Below are 24,559 nucleotides of genomic sequence, written 5' to 3'. Positions count from 1 at the left end.
AACACTACCACTTTTGTCGCACTTTTGTCCAGCGCCCCCGGAATCAACACAAACTGAAAGTTACACATGGCCACTTTAACTCTACGTAATAGTGCAGAAACAAAACTTATTAACAAAGACATGTGAACAACAAATCAATATGCTGGAGAGCCCCAGAGCCTGGGCGTTCTCCTACCATGTGTTTCTGTACAATTAATTTCATTATTTGCATGTAGAGTAGACAGCATCTGTTTTTGGCGGACCGATGATCCACCGCGAAGACATGCTTGGGCAACCCGTTATCATTCACTTATTCAGATACTGACGCAGAAGGCACCCTTTATCATCTGATCCAGAAGCTCCGTTCATCATTTCTACAGTCTATGTTCTCAAGAAAAAGAGAACAAGTGTTCTGTTCTTTTCTCCAATAACAGTAGTATCCTATTTCTTTTGTTGTCTGTCCCTCCAGAGCTCCCACAGCAACATGTCTGTAAGGAGGAGGAGGTTCTCTCTGACCAGCAGCTCTGTATTCAGGAGAGGAACTCCAGTCTGGACCAAGAGGACCCAGAGCCTCCACAGATTAAAGAGGACCAGGAGGAACTGTGCACCAGTCAGGAGGGAGAGCAGCTTGTACTGAAGCAGGAGACTGATACCTTTATGTTGACTCCTACTTATGAGGAAAGGGACCACAGTGAAGGTCAGACTCTGAACTTCAATCCTGATGATGACACTCTAAGTGCAGCAGAGAAAGAGTCTGTAGCCAACATGCCAGTTATAACCTCTGTGGTATCAGAAGCAAACAGTGACCACCAGCTCCTCTCTCCCAACTCTCATGAAGCTGAGAGCCAAGATCAGAAAGGAGGCAAGCATGGAGACTCAGGACCAACTAGAAATGCAGAGCCAGAACCAAAGAAGAGACGACGCAAGAGCAGAAGTCACAGCAACAACGTAGACAACACTAACGTGTCAGAGATTCACCCTAATACTCAAACAGGTAAAAAGTCTTTCATATGTGACACATGTGGGAAAGACTTTAAGTGTAATTCAGCATTGCAGAGACACCTGAGAATCCACACAGGTGAGAAGCCTTATTCTTGTGAAACATGTGGAAAAGATTTCGGACAGAGTTATGCCTTGTTGGTTCACATGAGAATCCACACAGGTGAGAAGCCGTACGTTTGTAAGACCTGTGGGGAAAGATTCTATCGTCTTACAACATTTAATAGGCACATGAATAGCCACACAGGTGAGAAACCGTATTCTTGCAAAACATGCAAAAAAGAATTCCGACGTAGCGATGAACTTAGAAAACACATGAGAAGAGTCCACACATGCGGAAAAGATTTTGTAAGTAAAACTCACCTGAAAATCCACATGAGAACTCACACAGGTGAGAAGCTGTACATTTGCAAGACCTGCAAGAAAAGATTCTTAGACACTTCAGCATTAAAAAGGCACATGAGGATTCACACTGGAGAGAAGGCTTATTCTTGCAAAACATGTGGAAAAGACTTTCAACGTAAAGATAACTTGGAAATCCACATGAGAACACACACAGGTGAGAAGCCGTATTCCTGCAAAACGTGTGGAAAAGGGTTTGGGCGTAGTAGTACCTTGTTGGTCCACATGAGAAGAGCCCACACAGGTGAGAAGCCGTACATTTGCAAGACCTGCAAGAAAAGATTCTGTGACACTTCAGCATTAAAAAGGCACATGAGAATTCACACTGGAGAGAAGGCTTGTTCTTGCAATACATGTGGAAAAGACTTTCAACGTAAAGATAACTTGGAAATCCACATGAGAACACACACAGGTGAGAAGCCGTATTCCTGCAAAACGTGTGGAAAAGACTTTGGACGTAAAGATAACTTGGAAATCCACATGAGAAGAGTCCACACAGGTGAGAAGCCGTATTCCTGCAAAACATGTGGAAAAGGGTTTGGACGTAAAGATACCTTGGAAATCCATATGAGAACACACACAGGTGAGAAGCCATATTCTTGCAAAACATGTGGAAAAGGGTTTGGGTATAGTAATAACTTGTTGGTCCACATGAGAAGAGCCCACACAGGTGAGAAGCCGTAAGTTTGCAAGACCTGCAGGAAAAGATTCTATGATGGTTCAGGTTTAACGAAGCATATGAGAACCCACAGAGGATAGAATCTAATCTAATATTGATCCTTTGAAATGTTATTATGAAGTTCTAGTGTTTCATGGTCAAAACTGACAAGAACCCTCAGAAGTGAGGAGCAACATTTTTGCAGCTATTGTGGGAAAAGTGACCTGAGGATCAAAATAGACAGGAGAAACCATCCAGCTGAAACTCTCGTAGAGACCTGTTGAACTGAATGAAATACTTTTACAGTAGTTACATCTCTGTTACTGAATGTTAAATATTTTGAACAAAGATGAGATGTAAATATCTTAATGTCAAGTTTCTCTTCATATGACTATTACTTCTGTTATTAACAGTATTTTCACAGTGAGTGGACAGTAGTGGCTGTTAAAGTAATGATGTGAACTTCATGGTTGTTTTTGCCAAATTTACAAAGTATCTCAGAATCACTTTTAGATTAAAGTTTAAAGGACTTTAAATCTAGCCTCCTGCACAAGAAGTCAGGATTTACATTTCAGAGTGATTGACATCACTGTTTTTTATTTCTGTTTAAGAAATCCTATTGAATGTTAAAGTGCCTTTTTTACCTTTTTTGTTTTTGAGCAGATTGTGGCTAAATGTTCAGCATTTTGTTTAATAAATGAACAATGATTGAAAGTTATTCATCAGGCTGTTTTGGAGCATGTTTCCAACTATAGAATGACTGCATGGTTTGGGAACCTTCCTGTATCATCAAAATCGGTATCGGTTGGAATTTTAAACAGGAGCCTAAGATAAGCAGAGCTTAGAGGCTGTACTGCAGTACAAAACCACAAACTGATTAATGTCTCTGTGGGTATTTGTTTATTATCTGTGAACTCTTTCATGTCATCTGTTTGCTGGTGTTGGGTGCCCATATATGTTGATGGTTTCAGTCAAATTCCCCCATGGGGACAATAAAGTATATCAAAACAGTTTCTGTTTAGTTCCAATTATTTTTAGAGAATAAAATTACAACTGTTCTAAGTGTTCAAACCCTACCTCATTTACACTTTGAGAACTCAGCAAAATAACATCCAGCTGTGTTAAAAATGTAATTAAACAATTGTGACAATTTGGAAAAAGTTGCTTAATATACATTGTGAAATTAATACATAGTCTAAAAACTGTATACTTGTATTTGCTTGACAGATTTCAGGGTTACTTTGAAATTACTATAAATGACACTGGTATTTCTCCTGAAATAATCCGAAGACTTCTTACACCTCTGCTTATTCATTTTTTTTCTATAGAGTGACACGTCATGTGATGCCATTATTTGGTGTTAAACTGTTGTTGGAAGCAGGAAGAGAAACCCTGCCCCTGACTGCTGGTTTTATTAAGAAGTAGCAGCTGCAGTTCCACCAAGCTGCCACTGAGTGTCGCTGTCTGACCGCTCTGTAACGGCCGTTCAGGGAACTGCTGAAGGAGAGAAGAGGAAAACACAGTTTAGATACAAAGACTACTACAATAACATGATAACTTTAAGTATTTGTACACATATGTTCCTCACAGGTGTTTATGTGATAAAAGGCCTGACTGTCTCACGTTAATTTAAGCAGAAATAGCCCGTTCTTTCTTTGAGGAAAAGCTGATTCACCAAATTCAGTTTTCAATTTGAACACGTTAGTGAAAAACATTCACAACTCGACATATATGAAAAATATGACTTGGAATATCAATCCAGTTCGGAAAGTATGGTCTACTGCCAAAATGAGCAGATGTTAAACACACAAGTTTAAATAAAATGCCCTCAGCTAAAAGCAGAAAGAAAAGCTGCCTCCCGTTTCCCCTCGGACCTTAATGAGTGTGACAGCCAGCGGAAGTAAACAAGGCTGCTGGCCGTAGCGTTAGCTGCATGCTGCTGTTGAATGAGCTGGAAGACGGTATTGTAGTCGTAGAGCAGATGATTCTTTCAGCTGGAACTAAGCAACAATGTCTTCAGTTGAGTGTTTGAGAGAGTTTGTCACCGAGCGACTAACTGCTGCTGCTGAAGAAATATTCCGAGTTGTTGAAAAAACTATCGTCGAGTACGAGGAAGAGATCGCTCGGCAGCGCAGACTGTTGGATGGCGTTTGGAGACCAGAAATCAGGTTACACAGGATAGGTGAGTTTAACCGCTACTATTTGGATCCTGGTTCTATATGTTACACAGGATAGGTGAGTTCAAATCATAGACAGTATATATATAAACTGGACCAGCAGACCCCATGTCTCTGGTCTGAGACCAGTGAAGGATGTCAGAAGTCTCTTTCCCGGTGCTGGCTGAGCGTTACTGAGCAGCCTCCAACTGAGCTTGAAGACGTAGATGTGACGTGAGCAACCTGTCTGAAAGTGTGAAGTCTTCTGGTAGCTGTGCCGAGAGAAATCTCAATCATTCCCAATCTTACAGAGACGGAGAGCGTAGCTATATGTAAGGAGATAACATAGACACAGGCTAATTACTGATCACTAACATGCTAGTTAACATTAGTCATTAAACTTAAACAGATCATGTAAGTCCAAACTGCCTGTGAGCTTCTCCTGTACTATACGGTAATTCCTCTACTGTGTGACAGTAAGTCTCGTGGTTATGACACAATCGTTAGCCTATTGTTATAAAAGCGTCTGCTACGGAGCCATAACGTGAGCTACAAGGTAATGGAGCCTTTTATACATTGTCGTGTTTCTTTAGAAATAAACAACGGACAAATAGAGTCTTTAAACCCTACATTGGCTCCCTGTGTGTTTTAGAATAGATTTTATGGTTTGTTTTTAAGGCCCTTAATGGCCTGGCCCCGGAGTACTTTTAAGTAGATTTTAACCCTGCGTGAGCACAACCGGTCTTTGCCGTCTTCTAACCAACTGGTTTTAGAAGTCCCGAGGTGAAGGTACAAACAGTGGGGTGATCAGGCTTTTGTGGTTGCTGCCCCAAGACTCTGGAACAAGTTACCCCCTGATATTCGCACAATTACAGATGTTGCTCTTTTCAGGTCTAAACTCAAAACCTACCAGTTTAGAATGGATTTTAATATGCAGTAGTAGTGTGACAATTTCCTCTTCCTGTTTCTATGTAACCTTTTATGATTTTACTGTTTTCTGCGTTTCATTCTTTTTATTGCAAGATATGTTCTATTCTTAGTTCCTGATGTGAAGCACTTTGGATACCTGCTGGTTGTTGTAAAGCGCTATATAAATACATTTTGATTTTGATTCATTGATTGATTAAACACTTCAGATGTAAAGTTATTCGCTGTCAAAGTGACGTCAAAATGAATGGGAGTCAATGGGCTTGTTAGCATCAAAATTGCGCCATAGAAGATATGCTTGCCAGACGCTCGCTTAACCCCTTGATTTACACGCTATTATTTGAATCATGGTTAGAACCACAGATGGCTACGGAGTCCCTGTTGTGCCAACAAGGGATTACTGTCAGCAGGAGCTCCCTGTGCCCTGATTAGAACCATCCTCCTACCTTGGAAATGACTTGGTTTAATGAGGGAGGCTTATATTTTATAGATTATAGCCCACCCACAACCTTTTAACTGTTGATAATATACTAGGGCTGTCAGTTTAACGCGTTATTAACGGCGTTAACGCAAAACCATTTTAACGGCGAAATTTTTTTTATCGTGCGATTAACGTATAGACAGTTAAAGAAGGATTAACGTTCTTTCTGATCTAGCTAGACCGGAAGCAAAATTACGAATCCCACTATGGCCACGCCAAGACCCACCCTACGAAGCAGCTCGATTGGTTGGAGTTAGGCATTTCACCTTGAGTGGTTAGGATAGCGGATTTGTCAGGAGATAGGACCTGAACACATGGGGGTACGTTACCTTGGACGCCTGGTCAATAGTAGTGATTGAAGGGCGGGTCTTGGCGTGGCCATAGTGGGATTCGTAATTTCACAGACTGGAAACAAAACAGACACACGCTGCGGCCGCACACACTTGTTTGGGCTTGCGAGCCGCGTAGCTAGTAGGTTCGTCACGGCAATTAGCTTCGGAGCGAGTAGTGACTCTACAGTCAGTGAGAGAAACAAAGTGTCTCCTCTGTTCTTTCTGACCACGGTGGGAAATCTGTAACAGGAAAAGTTAACCCTCTCCTTGATTTTATGTTGAATATGGAGAATGAGAACCAGGAAATGAGTTGGGGGAAACCATAGTCACTATGACGACCAGCCACGCTCACCTCAGGCATGAGGCAGTACTATCTGCAGTAGAAAATGGAGGTTACAGTGTTACATTATGTGACAGATTATTAGTTCCAAGTGAGCATATTAGTGTGAAATTGAACACTACGTATATGCCAATGTTGTTTTCAATAAAAAAAACATTTGCACAAAGCAAGCCGATCCACTTTTTCATGTTGATAAGAGTATTAAAACGAAAAAATTTAATGAGACAAAAAGAAATCAAGGGACATTTAGAATAGATAAAAATGTGTGATTAATTGCGATTAATCGTGAGTTAACTATGACATTAATGCGATTAAATATTTGAATCGTTTGACAGCACTATAATATACCTTTTGAAATGAGCAATACAACCCATAAAATGCACATTTCCACTCAAAAAGTGATTGCAGCTCCTACCTTGTGTTTGAAAGGTTGGTCTGTCTCACAATGAGCTGATTTAATGATGTTGAGAATTATGATTTGATAGAATATTAATTATCACATTACATGTAATTTAGCTGATGCTTTTATCCAAAGAGACTTATAATTGCTATGTATGTATCAGAGGTTGCACGCCTCTGGAGCAACTAGGGGTTAAGTGGCTTGCTCAGGAAAACATTGGTTTATGTATCACAGTGGGAATCGAACCCGGGTCTATTCCAATTGTAACATGTAAACAGGGTGCAGTTATTTAGGAGTGAATGAAGACTAGAAAGCAAGCGAGCAAGTTTAGCTAAAAATAATGAATAAATAGTAGAAATAATAGCTGGTAATAAGTATTACGAAATAGTTGTAATGAGTAGCTAAAAGAAGTGGAGAAAGGGTTGTAATAGTAACCTGAAAGTACTAGGGATGCACCGATCCGACTTTTTCAGTCCCGATACCGATGCTAGGGCTTTGTGTATCTGTCGATACCCGATACTTATCCGATACCGTTGCTGAATTAATAATAAACTGTATACCTTCCACATCATACCTTCCTTCCACCATGTGGAAGAGACTAAAGGCACCAGACCTTCCTAACTAAACATTACTTTCCTAACTAAGACAAAATAACATAGATGTAATGTTTTGAATTCTTATTTATTTGTTATTTAAAAAACAATTTTGCATTCAAATCGAAAATATAATGTAATCAAACTTCTTAAAATAAATTTAAATAAATAACAATAATGGGCCTTCAATAATGGGCCACCTTTATATAGGTTTATAATGGCTTATTCTACTGTCAAGAATACATAGAATGTCACAAAAACATGTTAATGTCATCATGTTTACTAAAAGCTTTTATTACTAAAGGGTTTTCCTCTACGACATTATACAATAACTTTATATGAAGGAGAGTCCATGAAACAGTTTTCTAAAAAATTTGTATTGTGCAAACTGCAAAGTAGTAAAATAAACTCAAAATGAATGAATAGCCTACATATACAAACAACTTTAACATTGTTTCCCTTTCAAAACCAAATAGTTGTAAGCTAGTTGTATAGACACTACCTTGGCCACAGGTAAGTTAGGTTGTTGTAGTGGGTGACTGAATGGAGCTCCGCTGTCAGCCTCCTTCGCTGTTTAAATAACGTTAGTAGGTTGGCGGACGTATTTCAGCGAGGCAAGACATCTTAAATCCAGAGTTTTATTAATTGCTCTGAACCGTCTTTCTCAACGGTCTGTAGCGGGACCGGAGGTGGATTGCATTCATAACGTTGCTCCGCTGCATGCTTGAAGTTACAGGTCTTTAACATTTGCACAGTAACGTTAGCACGGTAACGTTAGCACGGCCGAGTAACGTTAGAGCGACGGGCAACAACAGTGGCTAAATTATGTCCAATTTTTTAGAAACAAAAAACTTGGGAACAACAGACGGCTCCTCTCTTGAGCACACGTTGTTCTGGTGTATCTCCGGTCTTTCTTCATCCTCTAGCTAACTTTCTTCTCGGCTCTTGAATATGCAGTACCGACCGGAGCCTCTCCCAGCTTAACAGACTGCTATGTTACCTGGCTAGCTAGGCTAGCAGCTATAATGTTAACCAGCATGCCGTTTGGCGGTGTAGATTTGTAAATGTAAAATTATTAGTGTTAGAAACTGTTTAAGTCACAAATTGTTATATGCTATGGTGTTTTATCCTTTTAAAGAGAGTTGTTGTTATAAAGTTACTACCATGAGTGAGAAGGGTACGCAGGTAACGGGGCTCCCGGTGCTGCGATGGAGGGTAAAAAAACCAAACTCAGACCTGCCAAGATGTACGCATTTTGCGTACTCGGCACGCATTTTGGCCCTTAAGTACGCTTGTACAATTCGCTGCTCTCAAGGTACGCATTTTGTTGCATCTCGCTTTTCTCTGGTTTCAGTTTCTATGCAATCTACATCTATGACGTTGATTATGCCGCTGAGCAGTGGAGTGAAAAGCTTTCGGCCAGTCAGAGTGCTGCATTTTAACCCTCCGCCCACCTGCCCCTCTTAGCCTGCTCCTAGCCAAATGCTTTGCACGTTTAATTCAGTTCTGCAAGCCAGGCTGTCCGGATAACTGTAGGCTTGCATGCCATGGCTGAACCGCCTCAAAAAAAGGTTTGGAACGATTTATTAACAGGAGAGATGGCCTTGCCTCCACATGTCCACACTACCTCACATAGACAGTATATAGAACCTCATCAGGCCTCCACATGTCCAAGCTACCTCACATAAACAGTATATAGAACCTCATCAGGCCTCCACATGTCCAGACTACCTCATATAGACAGTATATAGAACCTCCTCACCCGTTCTGCACCGTGTGCAAGACAGACATCGACATCAGTCACCAAGGGGCAACAGGTAACGAACACAGTCCCTTAAACAAATACTCCCCACCCCCTGAAAGATAATGATATTAAAAATAAATGTATGACAAGAAAAAAGCGCTCATAGTGTCCTTCAGTGATGGGAGTAACGCGTTATAATTCAGTGGTTGAAATGACTGCAGAGACGGATACATTTGCGACACAGACATTATTTTCCTGAGTTGTTTACGCTGCGTCACTGTTCCCCGTGGTCAGAACCAGAACCAGAGACGGTAACTGACAACATCTGTGTCCTGTCAGTGGCGACAGCAATGTGACAACTGACATGTCGAGAATTAATGTTTAGTCTTGCTACACGTAATATTACATTTCATCAGCGGTGAAAAGTAACTATAGCCTTCCGTCGGCTACTTTGATTCAATTTTAATTGGGTATTTTTAATTTTCTCCTACTTATTAGGCTACTTCTATAGTCCACCACAATTCAGAGTCAAGTAGGCTGTTGAACGTTTTACTTAACTATTTATTTTATAGCTTTAGTTACTTTGCAGCGTCAGATTAATAATACAAAATAATATGAATAAATTATGATGTATTAAAGTGGATAAAGATGAGACTTTGTTGACCCCTGGTGAAATTCACAAGCTACCTGCCAAGAATACTTCCGCTTCTATTTTGGTGAAAGTAACGCAAAAGTAGTGTAAGCATTACAATTCAGAGACAGTAATATTGTAATATAACTAATTACTCTCAGATGACAGTAACTAGTAATCAATAATGTATTACATTTTGGAATTATTTATGTGATGGTAACTGACATAATGCAATGTCACCCATGTCAAATTTTTAAAAGCGTATCTGAAAATATCTGACCCATGTTATTTATTAGCCTATAATTGTGTCTCTGTCAGGCTTCAATCTTGTGCTTTTAGTAGTTGCTTTAGGCCTATTTAAAGTTGCTTTATGAGTAAATCATTACTTAAACTACTTAATTTCCCTTCAGTAATCAGAAGAAGGCTATGTGTTAACCTGGTCTAACTCTCATCTTTAATACAGTGTCGGTGATTGGTGCGCATGGGGGGGTGTTGTACTCATAAAATTTCTTCAAGGTTGGCAGGTCTGCAAACTGGATCGGCCCGTGGATCTGTTAATTTTTCCGATCCCCGATCCAGCTATTTTGTCAATATCGGGGGCGATATCCGGTCCTAATATCGGATCGCTGCACCCCTAGAAAGTACTGCATAAGCAGTTTAAATGGTTAGCTGAAAGTAATGGATTAATGGTTAAAAGATTCAGCCTCACTTTAGGTAGATATAGTAGTAGGATTGCTAACCAAACCAACCTAAACATTTAAAATTCAACAAGTATGACAAAATAACAATATCTACTTTTATATAATGAATAATTACACAATTGGGACAGATAGATATTCGGGGAGGTACGTTCTGAATACGATCTTGTATTTTACAAAAATAGTTCACTGAAACGTGTTTCTGAAAAACTTTTAAGCGAGAAATAGGCCGTGCAGTTGCTGAATCTGAACCAGAAGTGTACCAATTCAATGCTTTTATGAAAAAGTAAACATATCACCTGGACTATTCAGTTTATGCCTGTACTGTATGGGACAAATCTATTTAACACATCAGATTTAAATTTTTGATTTTACAATAATTAAAGCCTCTATCCTGTTTGACAGGTCCTGAAACATCCACTGCTTAATCTTTTATTTAGCATAAAATAAATGGGACCAAACTAGCGATTGAGACCTTAAAGTCATTATGATAATGTTTACAGAGTAATAAATTAAGTGAGAAGTAGGGTCATTTTCACATGGACTTCTATAAAAAATCTTTTTGGAGCCGGGCTGAAAATTAGAGAGAATGCAGCTTGAATGAGCTTCAGCATTTGCTCCACTTTTCAGACCCAGAAGCTCCATCCATTATTTTTACAGTCTATGGTCTCAGGAAAAAGAGAGCAAGTCTTCTGTTCTTTTATCCAATAACAGTAGTATCCTATTTCTTTTGTTGTCTGTCCCTCCAGAGCTCCCACAGCAACATGTCTGTAAGGAGGAGGAGGTTCTCTCTGACCAGCAGCTCAACATGCCAGTTATAACCTCTGTGGTATCAGAAGCAAACAGTGACCACCAGCTCCTCTCTCACAACTCTCATGAAGCTGAGAGCCAAGATCAGAAAGAAGACAAGCATGGAGACTCAGGACCAACTAGAAATGCAGAGCCAGAACCAAAGAAGAGTCAACGCAAGAGCAGAAGTCACAGTAACAATGTAGACAACACTAACGTGTCAGAGATTCACCCTAATACTCAAACAGGTAAAACCTCTTTTATATGTGACAAATGTGAGAAAGACTTGAAGTATAATTCAGGTTTGAAAAACCTGACAATCCACACGGGTGAGAAGCCTTATTCTTGCAAAACATGTGGAAAAAGGTTTCAGACAAAAACTGGCTTGTTGGTCCACATGAAATCCTAGGTCATAAGCCGTACATTTGCAAGATCTGTGAGAAAACATGATTTGACGTTTCAGTATTAAAAAGGCATATGACAATCCATACAAGTGAGAAGCCATATTCTTGCAAAACGTGGAAAAATTTTCAGACAAAGTAGTGTCTTGTTGGTCCACTCTAATTGTTGACCATCAAAACACTGGTGTAGACAGCACCTATTGTGTGTTTTCATGTTTGATTCAGGAGATATGATGCATAATATACAATCTGGTTACAGCGGAAAGTTAATGGCCACCATGAGGTGTTTTTGCCATGGCTTCATTTCTGAAAATGTTCAGGGCCCCAAATTGTACAAGTGTACCAATTCAATGCTTTTATGAAAAAGTGAACATATCAACTGGACTATTCACTTTATCCTTGTACTGTGTTGGACAAGTCTGTTTAAACAAATCCGACTTTTACTTTACATGATATAATATGAGCCTCTGTCCTGATTTTCAGGTCCTAAAGCATCCCCTGCTTTATAGTCTATTCTTAGATAAATGGGACCATAATTTACTAAATTGACATCATGCTGCTGTATTAAAGACAATCTAGAACTAGCCATTTAGCCCATAAACTCTTTTTGTTTACTGAGGTATTCAATTACATTTAATTTATAGTATCAAATCATAACAAGAGTCACTTCTTTGCATACTTTGGGAATTGATGAAGGGGTACGTGAGCTCATCTGACAGGACTGTGGGAGGACCTCAGACTAAAAAGGTTGTGAACCAGTGCTGACGAGTTTTAAATACGTAATCCTTTTGTTCATTAACCCTGATGACAGTGGTTCCCAAACTGGAGGGCCCTAAGTTATAACACATCAACAACTGGTCCTTATATTTAATAAATAAATATCTATTCAGTTATAGGTCTTAGGGCCAACTAATCGTTGACCCGTAAAAACATCGGGGTGGACAGCTCCTATTGTGTGTTTTCATGTTTGGTTCAGGAGATATGATGCAAAATACATAATCTGGTTACAGCGGAAAAATAAATGGCCGCCACAAAGCATTTTTGCGATGGCTCCATTTCTGAAAATGTTCAGGGCCCCAAACTGTACAAGTCTACCAATTCAATGCTTTTATGAAAAAGTGAACATATCACCTGGACTATTCAGTTTATCCCTGTACTGTGTGGGACAAGTCTGTTTAACACATCAGATTTATATTTTTGATTTTACAATAATTAAAGCCTCTGTCCTGTTTGACAGGTCCTGAAACATCCCCTGCTTAATCTTTTATTTAGCATAAAATAAATGGGACCAAACTAGCGATTGAGACCATAGAGTCATTATGATAATGTTTACAGAGTAATAAATTAAGTGAGAAGTAGGGTCATTTTCACATGGACTTCTATAAAAATCTTTTTGGAGCCGGCTGAAAATTAGAGAGAATGCAGCTTTAATGAGCTTCAGCATTTGCTCCACTTTTCTGACCCGGAAGCTTCATTCATTATTTTTATAGTCTATGGTCTCAGGAAGAAGAGAGCAAGTGTTCTGTTCTTTTCTCCAATAACAGTAGTATTCTATTTCTTTTGTTGTCTGTCCCTCCAGAGATCCCACAGCAACATGTCTGTAAGGAGGAGGAGGTTCTCTCTGACCAGCAGCTCAACATGCCAGTTATAACCTCTGTGGTATCAGAAGCAAACAGTGACCACCAGCTCCTCTCTCACAACTCTCATGAAGCTGAGAGCCAAGATCAGAAAGGAGGCAAGCATGGAGACTCAGGACCAACTAGAAATGCAGAGCCAGAACCAAAGAAGAGACGACGCAAGAGCAGAAGTCACAGCAACAACGTAGACAACACTAACGTGTCAGAGATTCACCCTAATACTCCAACAGGTAAAAAGTCTTTCATATGTGACACATGTGGGAAAGACTTTAAGTGTAATTCAGGTTTGAAGAAAAACCAGAGAATCCACACAGGTGAGAAGTCATATTATTGCAAATATATAGTTTGGTTGTTGTTACATTACATTACATTACATGTCATTTAGCTGACGCTTTTATCCAAAGCGACTTACAATTAAGTGCATTCAACTGAGAAGGTCCAAACTCTAGACAACCAGTAGTAAGTGCAAGTACATTAGCTTTAAATAAGCTAAGCTACAAAGAAACAAAAGTGCAGGTTAAAGAGTTTTTTTTTTTTTTCTTTTTTTTTTTTAACCGAGGTGTAGTCGGAAGAGATGTGTTTTTAGCCTTCGGTGGAAGATGTGTAGGCTTTCAGCCATCCTGATGTCGGTGGGAGCTCATTCCACCATTTGGGAGCCAGGACAGTGAACAGTCTGGATTTGGTTGAGTGATTAGTTCTCCCTCGCTGTGGGGGGGCAGCAAGCAGTTTGGCTGATGCAGAGCGAAGTGGGCGGGTTGGGGTATATGGTTTGACCATGTCCTGGATGTAAGCTGGGGCTGATCCGTTCATGGCCCTGTATGTAAGTACTAGTGTCTTGAAGCGGATGCGGGCAGCCACTGGTTACCAGTGAAGAGAGCGGAGGAGAGGTGTAGTGTGAGAGAACTTGGGGAGGTTGAAGACAAGTCGAGCTGCTGCGTTCTGAATGAGCTGCAGGGGTCGGATGGCACATGCAGGCAGGCCAATCAGCAGGGAGTTGCAGTAGTCTAGACGTGAGATGACTAGAGCCTGAACCAGAACCTGAGCCGCCTTCTGCGTTAGAAGTGGACGTATCCTTCTGATGTTATGCAGCATGTATCTGCACGATCGGGTGGTTGCAGCAATGTTGGCAGTGAAGGAGAGTTGGTCGTCAAGTGTCACACCCAGGTTTCTAGCAGTCTGGGTGGGGACTACCACAGAGTTGTCGATTGTTATAGTCAGGTCTTGGGTAGGAGAGCCCTTCCCTGGAAGGAAAAGGAGCTCAGTCTTGTCAAGGTTGAGTTTCAGATGGTTAGTGGACATCCAAGAAGAGATTTCGGTCAGACAGGCCGAGATACGTGCTGCTACTTGAGTGTCAGACTCAGGAAAGGAAAGAATTAGTTGGGTGTCGTCTGCGTAGCTGTGATAAGAAAAGCCGTGCGACTGAATGACAGAACCAAGGGAGTTGGTATAGAGAGAGAAGAGGAGGGGACCCAGGACTGATCCCTGAGGAACCCCAGTTTTGAGTGGGCAAGGCTCTGAGCTAGATCCTCTCCAAGTTACCCGGTAGGTTCGGTCTGACAGGTAAGATGTCGTAAGATGTTGTCGTAACTTGTTGGTCCACATGAGAAGAGTCCACACAGGTGAGAAGCCGTACGTTTGCAAGACCTGCAGGAAAAGATTCTGTGTCTCTTCAGACTTATTAAACCACATGAGAACTCACACAGGTGAGAAGCCTTATTCTTGCAAAACATGTGGAAAAGCGTTTGGGCTAAATAATAACTCGTTGGTCTACATGAGAACCCACACAGGAGAGAAGCCGTATGTTTGCAAAACGTGGAAAAAATGTCAGATATAGTTGTGCCTTGTTAGTCCACATGAGAATCCACACAGGAGAGAAGCCGTACATTTGCAAGACTTGTGGGAAAAGATTCTTTGACTCTTCAGCATTAGTAAAGCATATGAGAATTCACACTGGAGAGAAGCCATATTTCTGCAAAACATGTGGAAACAAATTCAGACTTAAGGATGCTTTTAACATCCACATGAGAACCCACACAGGTGAGAAGCCGTAAGTTTGCAAAACATGTGGAAAAGAGTTTGGATATAATGGTAACTTGTCGGTCCACATGAAAATTTCTCCCATCTAGCGGTGAAATTGTATATGACAACCAACAAAATATTACTTTCTAGCCCCTCCCATTCCGAGCGCATTTTAACTCCTACAGTGGCCGTATTATTCCAAGAAGTACGACTTTGTCCGTGAGTGTTCCTTCCAGTGTAATAATAGTTTTACTTTATTTTGGTACTTACTTTGGTATTTCATTGCTAACATCAGCTATCAGGTTCCCAAACATATGCAAGCTAATGTTAGTAAAGTATCAGTGCTATTGTTATTCTGTATATTGTACAGGTTTAATAGTGTAAGGCAATGTTTACAGCGTAGGAGTTTACACGCAGCTGTTCTAGCTGTAGCTAGTCTGTGTTATAACTCCATTATGTGAGTTGTCTGCCAGGGAAATCACGACACATGTGATTACGTTTATGTTACAAGGCAGACAATCCTTTTTCATCACTGACGCGAGGAAAAGTACCCTAGACGTCGTTCTAGCGTTATGCACAACCATGCTATAGTTAGTCAAGCAACTATGAAACTTTGAATTTACACAAATAAGCAGAATTACCTTTTGAGAAGAAAGCAGGCAACTTTGGTGTCCCTTTTTAAAATCCTTGCTCCTTATGAGCTCTTTCCATCTTAAAAAAAGCCATTCCAATATTAACTTTGGTCTTGCTGCTTGCCTGTCACGTTGTCATTTTAATTCTCTTTTTAACTTCCTTGGTTATCTTCTCCCTCTCCCTGCCATTCGTCATGGTGCCACTGAGTTTAAAAGGGCTCATTACACATGAATGAGCACATATTTGTGAAAGAACAAATGGGTTTTTGCTGAGAATCAACTCAAAGAATTACACAATGGAGCTTTAATATAAGGTTTCTCTTCATATAACTTACTTTTATTATTAACAGTATTTTTTTGGAAACATTTGTAATCTCCCAAATCAAGGGAGGATGTGAGTTTCACAGTGAGTGGACAGTAGTGGCTTTTAAAGTAATGATGTGAACTTGTGAACTTTGGTTTTGCCAAATGTTCCTTTTAAGTATCACAGAATCACTTTTTTTTTTAACAAGGACCTAAAATTCATGTACCTTGAATAGTATTTGATAGTTCTTACTCTATATTAGTGGTGCAAATTAAAGTCTGAGGAATGACTGTAGATGAAAGGTTAAAGTGGAGAAACAGTATTGAAGATGTTTGGTGTCTTGAGAAAGGTTTGTTCTTCTTATTTATCTCTTTAGTCTAATTGTAAATCAACCTGTGTAATAATGTTACATATCCTTCATTCATCAGAAGAGGTTTCTGAGAATGATTTCCCGTTCTAACAGAAGAGAATATTTACTGCTGTCGACAGATAGAAAGCTTTTTCACACATGCATGTTCCATGTTTGAATTCATGTTCTCCCAGATACTTTTCAAGTTTCTTTCTTCAGATATCCACTCACATTCAACTAGGCCAGCGGGCAGCAACCTTTACTATCAAAAGAGACCGTTTTGGCCGTAAAAATTAAAATATCTGGAGCAGTAAAACATATTTGAGCCACCCACAAAACCTAAACTCTGTCTCAAAGAGTAAACTTTAGTCGTGTCTCTTTGCCGTCATGTTGTGTTGTTTGACATCAATTCTCTCCGTAGAGGTCTTTGTGTCTCTGATTGTTTTGCATCCAGCTTTTAATAAAGGGAACACTGAGTATTTAAGTCTAAATGAGCGTTCATTAACACGCTGATGTTTGTCTCTTTTGATCGTTTGATCCAAATCTTAAGATCAGAAAGGAGGCAAGCATGGAGACTCAGGACCAACTACAAATGCAGAGCCAGAACCAAAGAAGAGACGACGCAAGAGCAGAAGTCACAGCAACAACGTAGACAACACTAACGTGTCAGAGATTCACCCTAAAACTCAAACAGGTAAAAAGTCTTTCATATGTGACACATGTGGGAAAGACTTTAAGTGTAACTCAGCATTGCAGACACACCTGATAATCCACACAGGTGAGAAGACTTATTCTTGTGAAACATGTGGAAAAGATTTCAGACGTAAACATCACCTGGAAATCCACATGAGAATCCACACAGGTGTGAAGCCGTATGTTTGCAAGACCTGCAGGAAAAGGTTCCGTGAAGCTTCAGCTTTAAAAAACCACATGAGAAGTCACACAGGTGAGAAGCCTTATTCTTGCAAAACATGTGGAAAAGGGTTTGGGCGTAGTAGTGGATTGTTGCTCCACATGAGAACTCACACAGGTGAGAAGCCTTATTCTTGCAAATCATGTGGAAAAGATTTCAGACGTAAACATCACCTGGAAATCCACATGAGAATCCACACAGGTGTGAAGCCGTACATTTGCAAGACCTGTGGGAAAAGATTCTGTGAGGCTTCAGCTTTAAAAAACCACATGAGAAGTCACACAGGTGAGAAGCCATATTCTTGCAAAACATGTGGAAACGGGTTTGGGCATAGTAGTGGCTTGTTGGTCCATATGAGAACACACACAGGAGAGAAGCCATACATTTGCAAGACCTGTGGTAAAAGAGTCTTTGACTCTTCAGCATTAAAAAGTCATATGAGAACACACACAGGTGAGAGGCCGTATTCCTGCAAAACATGTGGAAAAGATTTCCAACGTAAACATCACCTGGAAAATCATATGACAACTCACACAGGTGAGAAGTCATATCCTTGCAAAACGTGTGGAAAAGGGTTTGGGCGTAGTAGTGGCTTGTTGTCCCACATGAAAAGAGCCCATACAGGAGAGAAGCCGTACGTTTGCAAGACCTGCAGAAAAAGATTCTGTGTCTCTTCAGATTTATTAAAGCATATGAGAACTCACAGAGGATAAAATCTCATCTAATATTGATCCTTTGAAATTTTATTATAAAGTTATATTAGTTCATGGTCAAAACTGACAAGAACCCTCAGAAGTGAGGAGCAACATTTTTGCAGCAATTGTGGGAAAAGTGACCTGAGGATCAACATAGACAGGAGAAACCATCCAGCTGAAACTCTCGTAGAGACCTGTTGAACTGAATGAAATACTTTTACAGTAGTTACATCTCTGATACTGAATGTTAAATATTTTGAACAAAGATGAGATGTAAATATTTTAATGTAAAGTTTCTCTTCATATGACTTATGTTATTAACAGTATTTTCACAGTGAGTGGACAGTAGTGGCTGTTAAAATAATGATGTGAACTTCATGGTTGTTTTTGCCAAATGCTAATTTACAAAGTATCTTAGAATCACGTTTAGTTTAAAGTATAACAAGGACTTTAAATCCATGTACCTCGAGTAGTATTTGATACTTCTATATGAAGCCTCCTGCACAAGAAGTCAGGATTTACATTTCAGAGTGACTGACATCACTGTTTTTATGTCTGTTTAAGAAATCCTACTGAAAGTGGCTTTTTACCTTTTGTTTCTGAGCAGATTGTGGCCAAATGTTCAGCATTTTGTTTAATAAATGAACAATGATTGAAAGTTATTCATGAGGCTGTTTTGGAGCATGTTTACAACTATAGAATGACGCTAGGTTTGGGAACCTTCCTGTATCATCAAAATCGGTATCGGTTGGAATTTTAAACAGGAGCCTAAGATAAGCAGAGCTTAGAGGCTGTACTGCAGTACAAAACCACAAACTGATTAATGTCTCAGGGTGGGTATTTGTTTATTATCTGTGAACTCTTTCATGTCATCTGTTTGCTGGTGTTGGGTGCCCATATATGTTGGTGGTTTCAGTCAAATTCCCCCATGGGGACAATAAAGTATATCAAAACAGTTTCTGTTTAGTTCCAATTATTTTTAGAGAATAAAATGACAACTGTTCTAAGTGTTCAAACCCTACCTCATTCACACTTTGAGAACTCAGCAGAACAACATCCAGCTGTGTTAAAAATGTAATTAAACAATTGTGACAATTTGGAAAAAGTTGCTTAGTATACATTATGAAATGAATACTGTGGTATCTTTAGTTGCGATGGTGTGATGATGTGTGGAGAGGAAATCAGCTTGACACTGTACTTGACCATAAAGGTTTTATTACATCAAGTTTTCAGCATCAATACAAGCCCTGCAGAGCTTGGAGAGTACACAGCCAATAATGCACTCTGTCTTGCTTCAGCAAGAACAGGTACGTTTAGGTAACATGTTAGATAAAGTAAACAGATGTGAGTTGGCAAGTAAAGGTCAGAGTCCATCTGAGGGGCTCCAACACTACACATAAATTAAGTGATCCCACTCGGCCACCAATCACAGAATCACATAGAACATCCTCTTCAACACATTACTCCACTGAGAGGAAAATCATTAAACTTACGTCACTAACACAGTGCTCATGATGTCTCAGCACATTTGAGCTTTATACAGACTTTAACATTATAGGCCCTCAGATACCACAATACGTAGTCTAAAAACTGTATACTAGACAGATTTCAGGGGTACTCTGAAATTACTATAAGAAATAATTGGAAAACTTCTTACACCTCTGCTTATTCATTTTTTCTATAGAGTGACACGTCATGTGATGCCATTATTTGGTGTTAAACTGTTGTTGGAAGCAGGAAGAGAAACCCTCCCCCTGACTGCTGGTTTTATTAAGAAGTAGCAGCTGCAGTTCCACCAAGCTGCCACTGAGTGTCGCTGTCTGACCGCTCTGTAACGGCCGTTCAGGGAACTGCTGAAGGAGAGAAGAGGAAAACACAGTTTAGATACAAAGACTACTACAATAACATGATAACTTTAAGTATTTGTACACATATGTTCCTCATAGGTGTTTATGTGATAAAAGGCCTGACTCTCTCACGTTAATTTAAGCAGAAATAGCCCGCTCTCTTTTTGAGGAAAAGCTGATTTACCAAATTCCGTTTTCAATTTGAACACGTTAGTGAAAAACGTTCACAACTCGACAAATCGAATATAGTTCGAACAGTATGGTCTACTGCCGAAATGAGCAGATGTTAAACAAACAAGTTTAAATAAAATGCCCTCAGCTAAAAGCAGAAAGAAAAGCTCCCTCCCGTTTCCCGTCGGACCTTAATGAGTGTGACAGCCAGCGGAAGTAAACAAGGCTGCTGGCCGTAGCGTTAGCTGCATGCTGCTGTTGAATGAGCTGGAAGACGGTATTGTAGTCGTAGAGCAGATGGTTCTTTCAGCTGGAACTAAGCAGCAATGTCTTCAGTTGAGTGTTTGAGAGAGTTTGTCACCGAGCGACTAACTGCTGCTGCTGAAGAAATATTCCGAGTTGTTGAAAAAACTATCGTCGAGTACGAGGAAGAGATCGCTCGGCAGCGCAGACTGTTGGATGGCGTTTGGAGACCAGAAATCAGGTTACACAGGATAGGTGAGTTTAACCGCTACTATTTGAATCCTGGTTCTATATGTTACACAGGATAGGTGAGTTTAACCGCTACTATTTGAATCCTGGTTCTATATGTTACACAGGATAGGTGAGTTCAAATCATAGACAGTATATATAAACTGGACCAGCAGACCCCGTGTCTCTGGTCTGAGACCAGTGAAGGATGTCAGAAGTCTCTTTCCCGGTGCTGGCTGAGCGTTACTGAGCAGCCTCCAACTGAGCTTGAAGACGTAGATGTGACGTGAGCAACCTGTCTGAAAGTGTGAAGTCTTCTGGTAGCTGTGCCGAGAGAAATCTCAATCATTCCCAATCTTACAGAGACGGAGAGCGTAGGTATATGTAAGGAGATAACATAGACACAGACTAATTACTGATCACTAACATGCTAGTTAACATTAGTAATTACTGATCACTAACATGCTAGTTATCATTAGTCATTAAACTTAAACAGATCATGTAAGTCCAAACTGCCTGTGAGCTTCTCCTGTACTATACGGTAATTCCTCTACTGTGTGACAGTAAGTCTCGTGGTTATGACCCAATCGTTAGCCTATTGTTATAAAAGCGTCTGCTACGGAGCCATAACGTGAGCTACAAGGTAATGGAGCCTTTTATACGTTGTGTGTTTCTTTAGAAATAAACAACGGACAAATAGAGTCTTTAAACTCTTCAGATGTAAAGTTATTCGCTGTCAAAGTGACGTCAGAATGAATGTGAGTCAATGGGAGTCAGTGGGATGCTAACGGGGTGACGGCTTGTTAGCATCAAAAAGGTGCCAGAGAAGCTATGCTTGCCAGACACTTGCTTACCCCCTTGGTTTACACGCTATTATTTTAATCACGGTTAGAACCACAGATGTCTACGGAGTCCCTGTTGTGCCAACAAGGGATTACTGTCAGCAGGAGCGCCCTGTGCCCTGATTAAAACCATCCTCCTACCTTGGAAATGACTTGGTTTAATGAGGGAAGCTTATATTTGATAGATTATAGCCCACCCACAACCTTTTAACTGTTGATAATATACCGTTTTAAATGAGCAATACAACCCATAAAATGCACTTTTCACTCAAAAAGTGATTACAGCTCCTACCTTGTGTTTGAAAGGTTGTTCTGTCTCACAATGAGCTGATTTAATGATGTTGACAAAAGTGATAATATAAAGCCCTCCTGGCTACAAGCCTTTGTTGTGTAGAACACTGAATCCCAAGGGTTAGTTATGCTGTTGCCAGGGGGGTTGTGGAAAGATCATAGAGAAGGTTAACCCATTTGATAAAAAAAATGTAAATTATGATTTGATAGACTATTAATTACCACATTACATGTCCTTTAGCTGTCGCTTTTATCCAAAGGGACTTACAATTGCTATATATCACAGGTTGCACGGCTCTGGAGCAACTAGGGGTTAAGTGGCTTGCTGAGGAACATATTGGTTGATCACAGTTGGGAATCTAACCCGGGTCTATTCCAGCTGTAACATGTAGGCCTAAACAATAGAGGGTGCAGTTATGTAGGAGTGAATGAAGACTAGAAAGCAAGCAAGCACAGAAGTTTAGCTAAAAATAATGAATAAATGGTAGAAATAAATAGCTGGTAATAAGTAGTATCAAAGAGTTTGTAATGAGTAGCTAAAAGAAGTGGAGAAAGGGTTATAATAGTAACCTGAAAGTACTGCATAAGCAACTTATATGGTTAGCTGAAAGTAATGGATTAATAGTTAAAACATTCAGCCTCACTGACAATAAAAGCCTCTGTCCTGTTTAGGGTTGGGTATCATTTGGGTTTTTTCCAATACCGGTGCTAAAGCGGTATTTTTAAAACGGTGTCTGAACTGATACTTTTTAAGAAAGTTTAAAAAAAGAAGGTAGGCCTACTAAACAACAATTGGCGACATTAAAAAACAGCAGAAAAATAAATTAATTAAAAAGTCCACATGGGATTTGTTTTGATGCGCTGGATTTAACCATACTAGCTAAGTTTCCATCCACTTGTCAATCGAATTATCTGAAGTTCGGTAAAAAAACTCATGCGAATAAAGCTGGTGAAAGTGCGTTTCCATCCAACAGCTTTAAAGTGAATAAAAACCTGTGCGTAATGACGTCACATCCTGTTTTGCGATTTAAATTGGTATATCGAATTGATTTGAGACATTTTATGGTGTTTCCATTCATTTTTGCACTGAATCGCACAAGCGAACCTTTGCGAGCAAAGTTTTGCTAGACAGTTGTTAATATTAGAAGGCAAAGCTATAAGCTCCGATGGGCCTTTGACCGAGGATCTGATCCAGCTCTTCAAAAAGGTGGAACTTGCCTTTTATTTTCCCTCCGGCACCGCTGAGAGACAACTCTCTTTTCTGAGCGTGTATCTCTGTTTGAGCGCCTTCCATTTACTCCGCAGGACGTCCCACGGCTTGTTGTAAGGGACATTCTAAAACGCTTAACGTGAAAAAGCTTAACGTGGTTTAATGTATCTAAACAACGATCAATCATCACCAGATGTATCGTGGTCATATCTTGTCATGAACACTTAAGCCTGTCAAAAAAACTAAATCGAAATCCAACGATTAAAAGTTATCTCACGTTAATGTGTCAGATAACATCCATAATATTTGGACATTGGGTTAGATTTGACCGTTTTAAGTGGTTATGATGAGCAATATAGAAGAGTTTTTTTGATGATGATTGATCGTTGTTTAGGTACATTAAACCATGTTAATCTTTTTCACATTAGGACTAATAAAGCCAATGAGAATGAGAGTCAACCCCCAGCCGCTCCGCTGCCCTGTAGCAGAAACGCTTTATGTCAGATAACGTCCATAATAATTGGACATTGGGTTAGATTATTTGACAGTTTTCCGTGGTTATGATGGGTAATATGAGAGAGAAATTTGGTGATGATTGATCATTGTTTAGGTACATTAAACCACGTTAAGCTTTTTCCTCGTCGCACAGGCTTAAGTGTTCATGACAAGATATGACCATGATACATCTGGTGATGATTGATCGTTGTTTAGATACATTAAACCACGTTAAGCTTTTTCACGTTATGCGTTTTAGAATGTCCCTGTCGTAACCTTTGTTGGTCATTTCCTTCGCAAGCTCCTGATAAATGATGGCGTTTCTTAGACTTTTGCTATCTAAAATAGCTGTCATATTTTTCTGGTAAATTAAATTTAAAAAAGTATCTCGTCTCCTCGTTTGTCCATTTACATCTGTTTTTGTTGACAGCTGTCATGTGTGCAAACAGAGCAGAAATACTGGGCGGAAATGAACTGAAACTTCTTCTTTGTTTTATTGCGGGTTGCAACCATAAAATGATCTAAAACTTAATCGCAATTCATTAATTATTCGGCAAATAACGTTTCCATCAGCGTTTATCGCATAAGCCGTATATCGATCAAGAGAAAATCCGTTCCATTCATGAAATTCAATGAGATTTGACTTAAGGCATTTTTCATTCGATATCACTTAATTCGGATAAAAATGGGTCGATGGAAACATAGCTACTGTCTATTTAACCAATAATCGAACTTCCACCAACCAATGAAACGAGTTCCACCGACCAATGAAACAATAGCCAATCGGATGCAAAGTCGGGCGGGTCTTTGCCGAAATGACAGAGTGCTGTGCCGGTGTGGTCTCCATGGTAACGCAGCTAAAAAAAAAATGGAGGCAAAGTTTATCAAACTTGGAGCATTCAGGCAGCTCTAGTTGAGAAAGGAGTTAAAATAAATGGCGCTGGGCATGAATAGAGGACGAGAGGATAAAGGTGGAGCCTCAAACTGAGGGAGTCGGGAGCTTCTGCAGCGCATGTTTTGGACGGCAGCAGCGGTAAGACAGTGCTTGCTAGTCATTAGATGCTAGTCACAAAGCTTCGGTCCGTGCTCTCTGTCATACGAGTACGTTACCGGCAACGACCGCTACCGTTAAGACTGCGACTGTTCCTTTACT

The 24,559-nt window shown here is 40.0% G+C and overlaps 1 protein-coding gene across 1 annotated transcript in view; it reads left to right on the top strand.

Moving 5' to 3' along the window:
* LOC120561114 overlaps window positions 1–24,559 on the top strand; it is a 146,227-nt gene that overhangs the window by 79,521 nt on the left and 42,147 nt on the right. The window contains exons 9-12 of the mRNA XM_039804064.1: window positions 449–973; window positions 11,090–11,377; window positions 13,110–13,397; window positions 17,022–17,165. Coding sequence (XP_039659998.1) covers window positions 449–973; window positions 11,090–11,377; window positions 13,110–13,397; window positions 17,022–17,165 — 1,245 coding nt within the window. The remainder of the gene's footprint in view (window positions 1–448; window positions 974–11,089; window positions 11,378–13,109; window positions 13,398–17,021; window positions 17,166–24,559) is intronic.

Source organism: Perca fluviatilis, chromosome 6, assembly GCF_010015445.1.
Source record: "Perca fluviatilis chromosome 6, GENO_Pfluv_1.0, whole genome shotgun sequence".
NCBI classification, from domain to species: domain Eukaryota; kingdom Metazoa; phylum Chordata; class Actinopteri; order Perciformes; family Percidae; genus Perca; species Perca fluviatilis.
The sequence above is the reverse complement of the archived record's forward strand: the minus strand, read 5'-3'. Positions and strand labels throughout refer to the sequence as shown.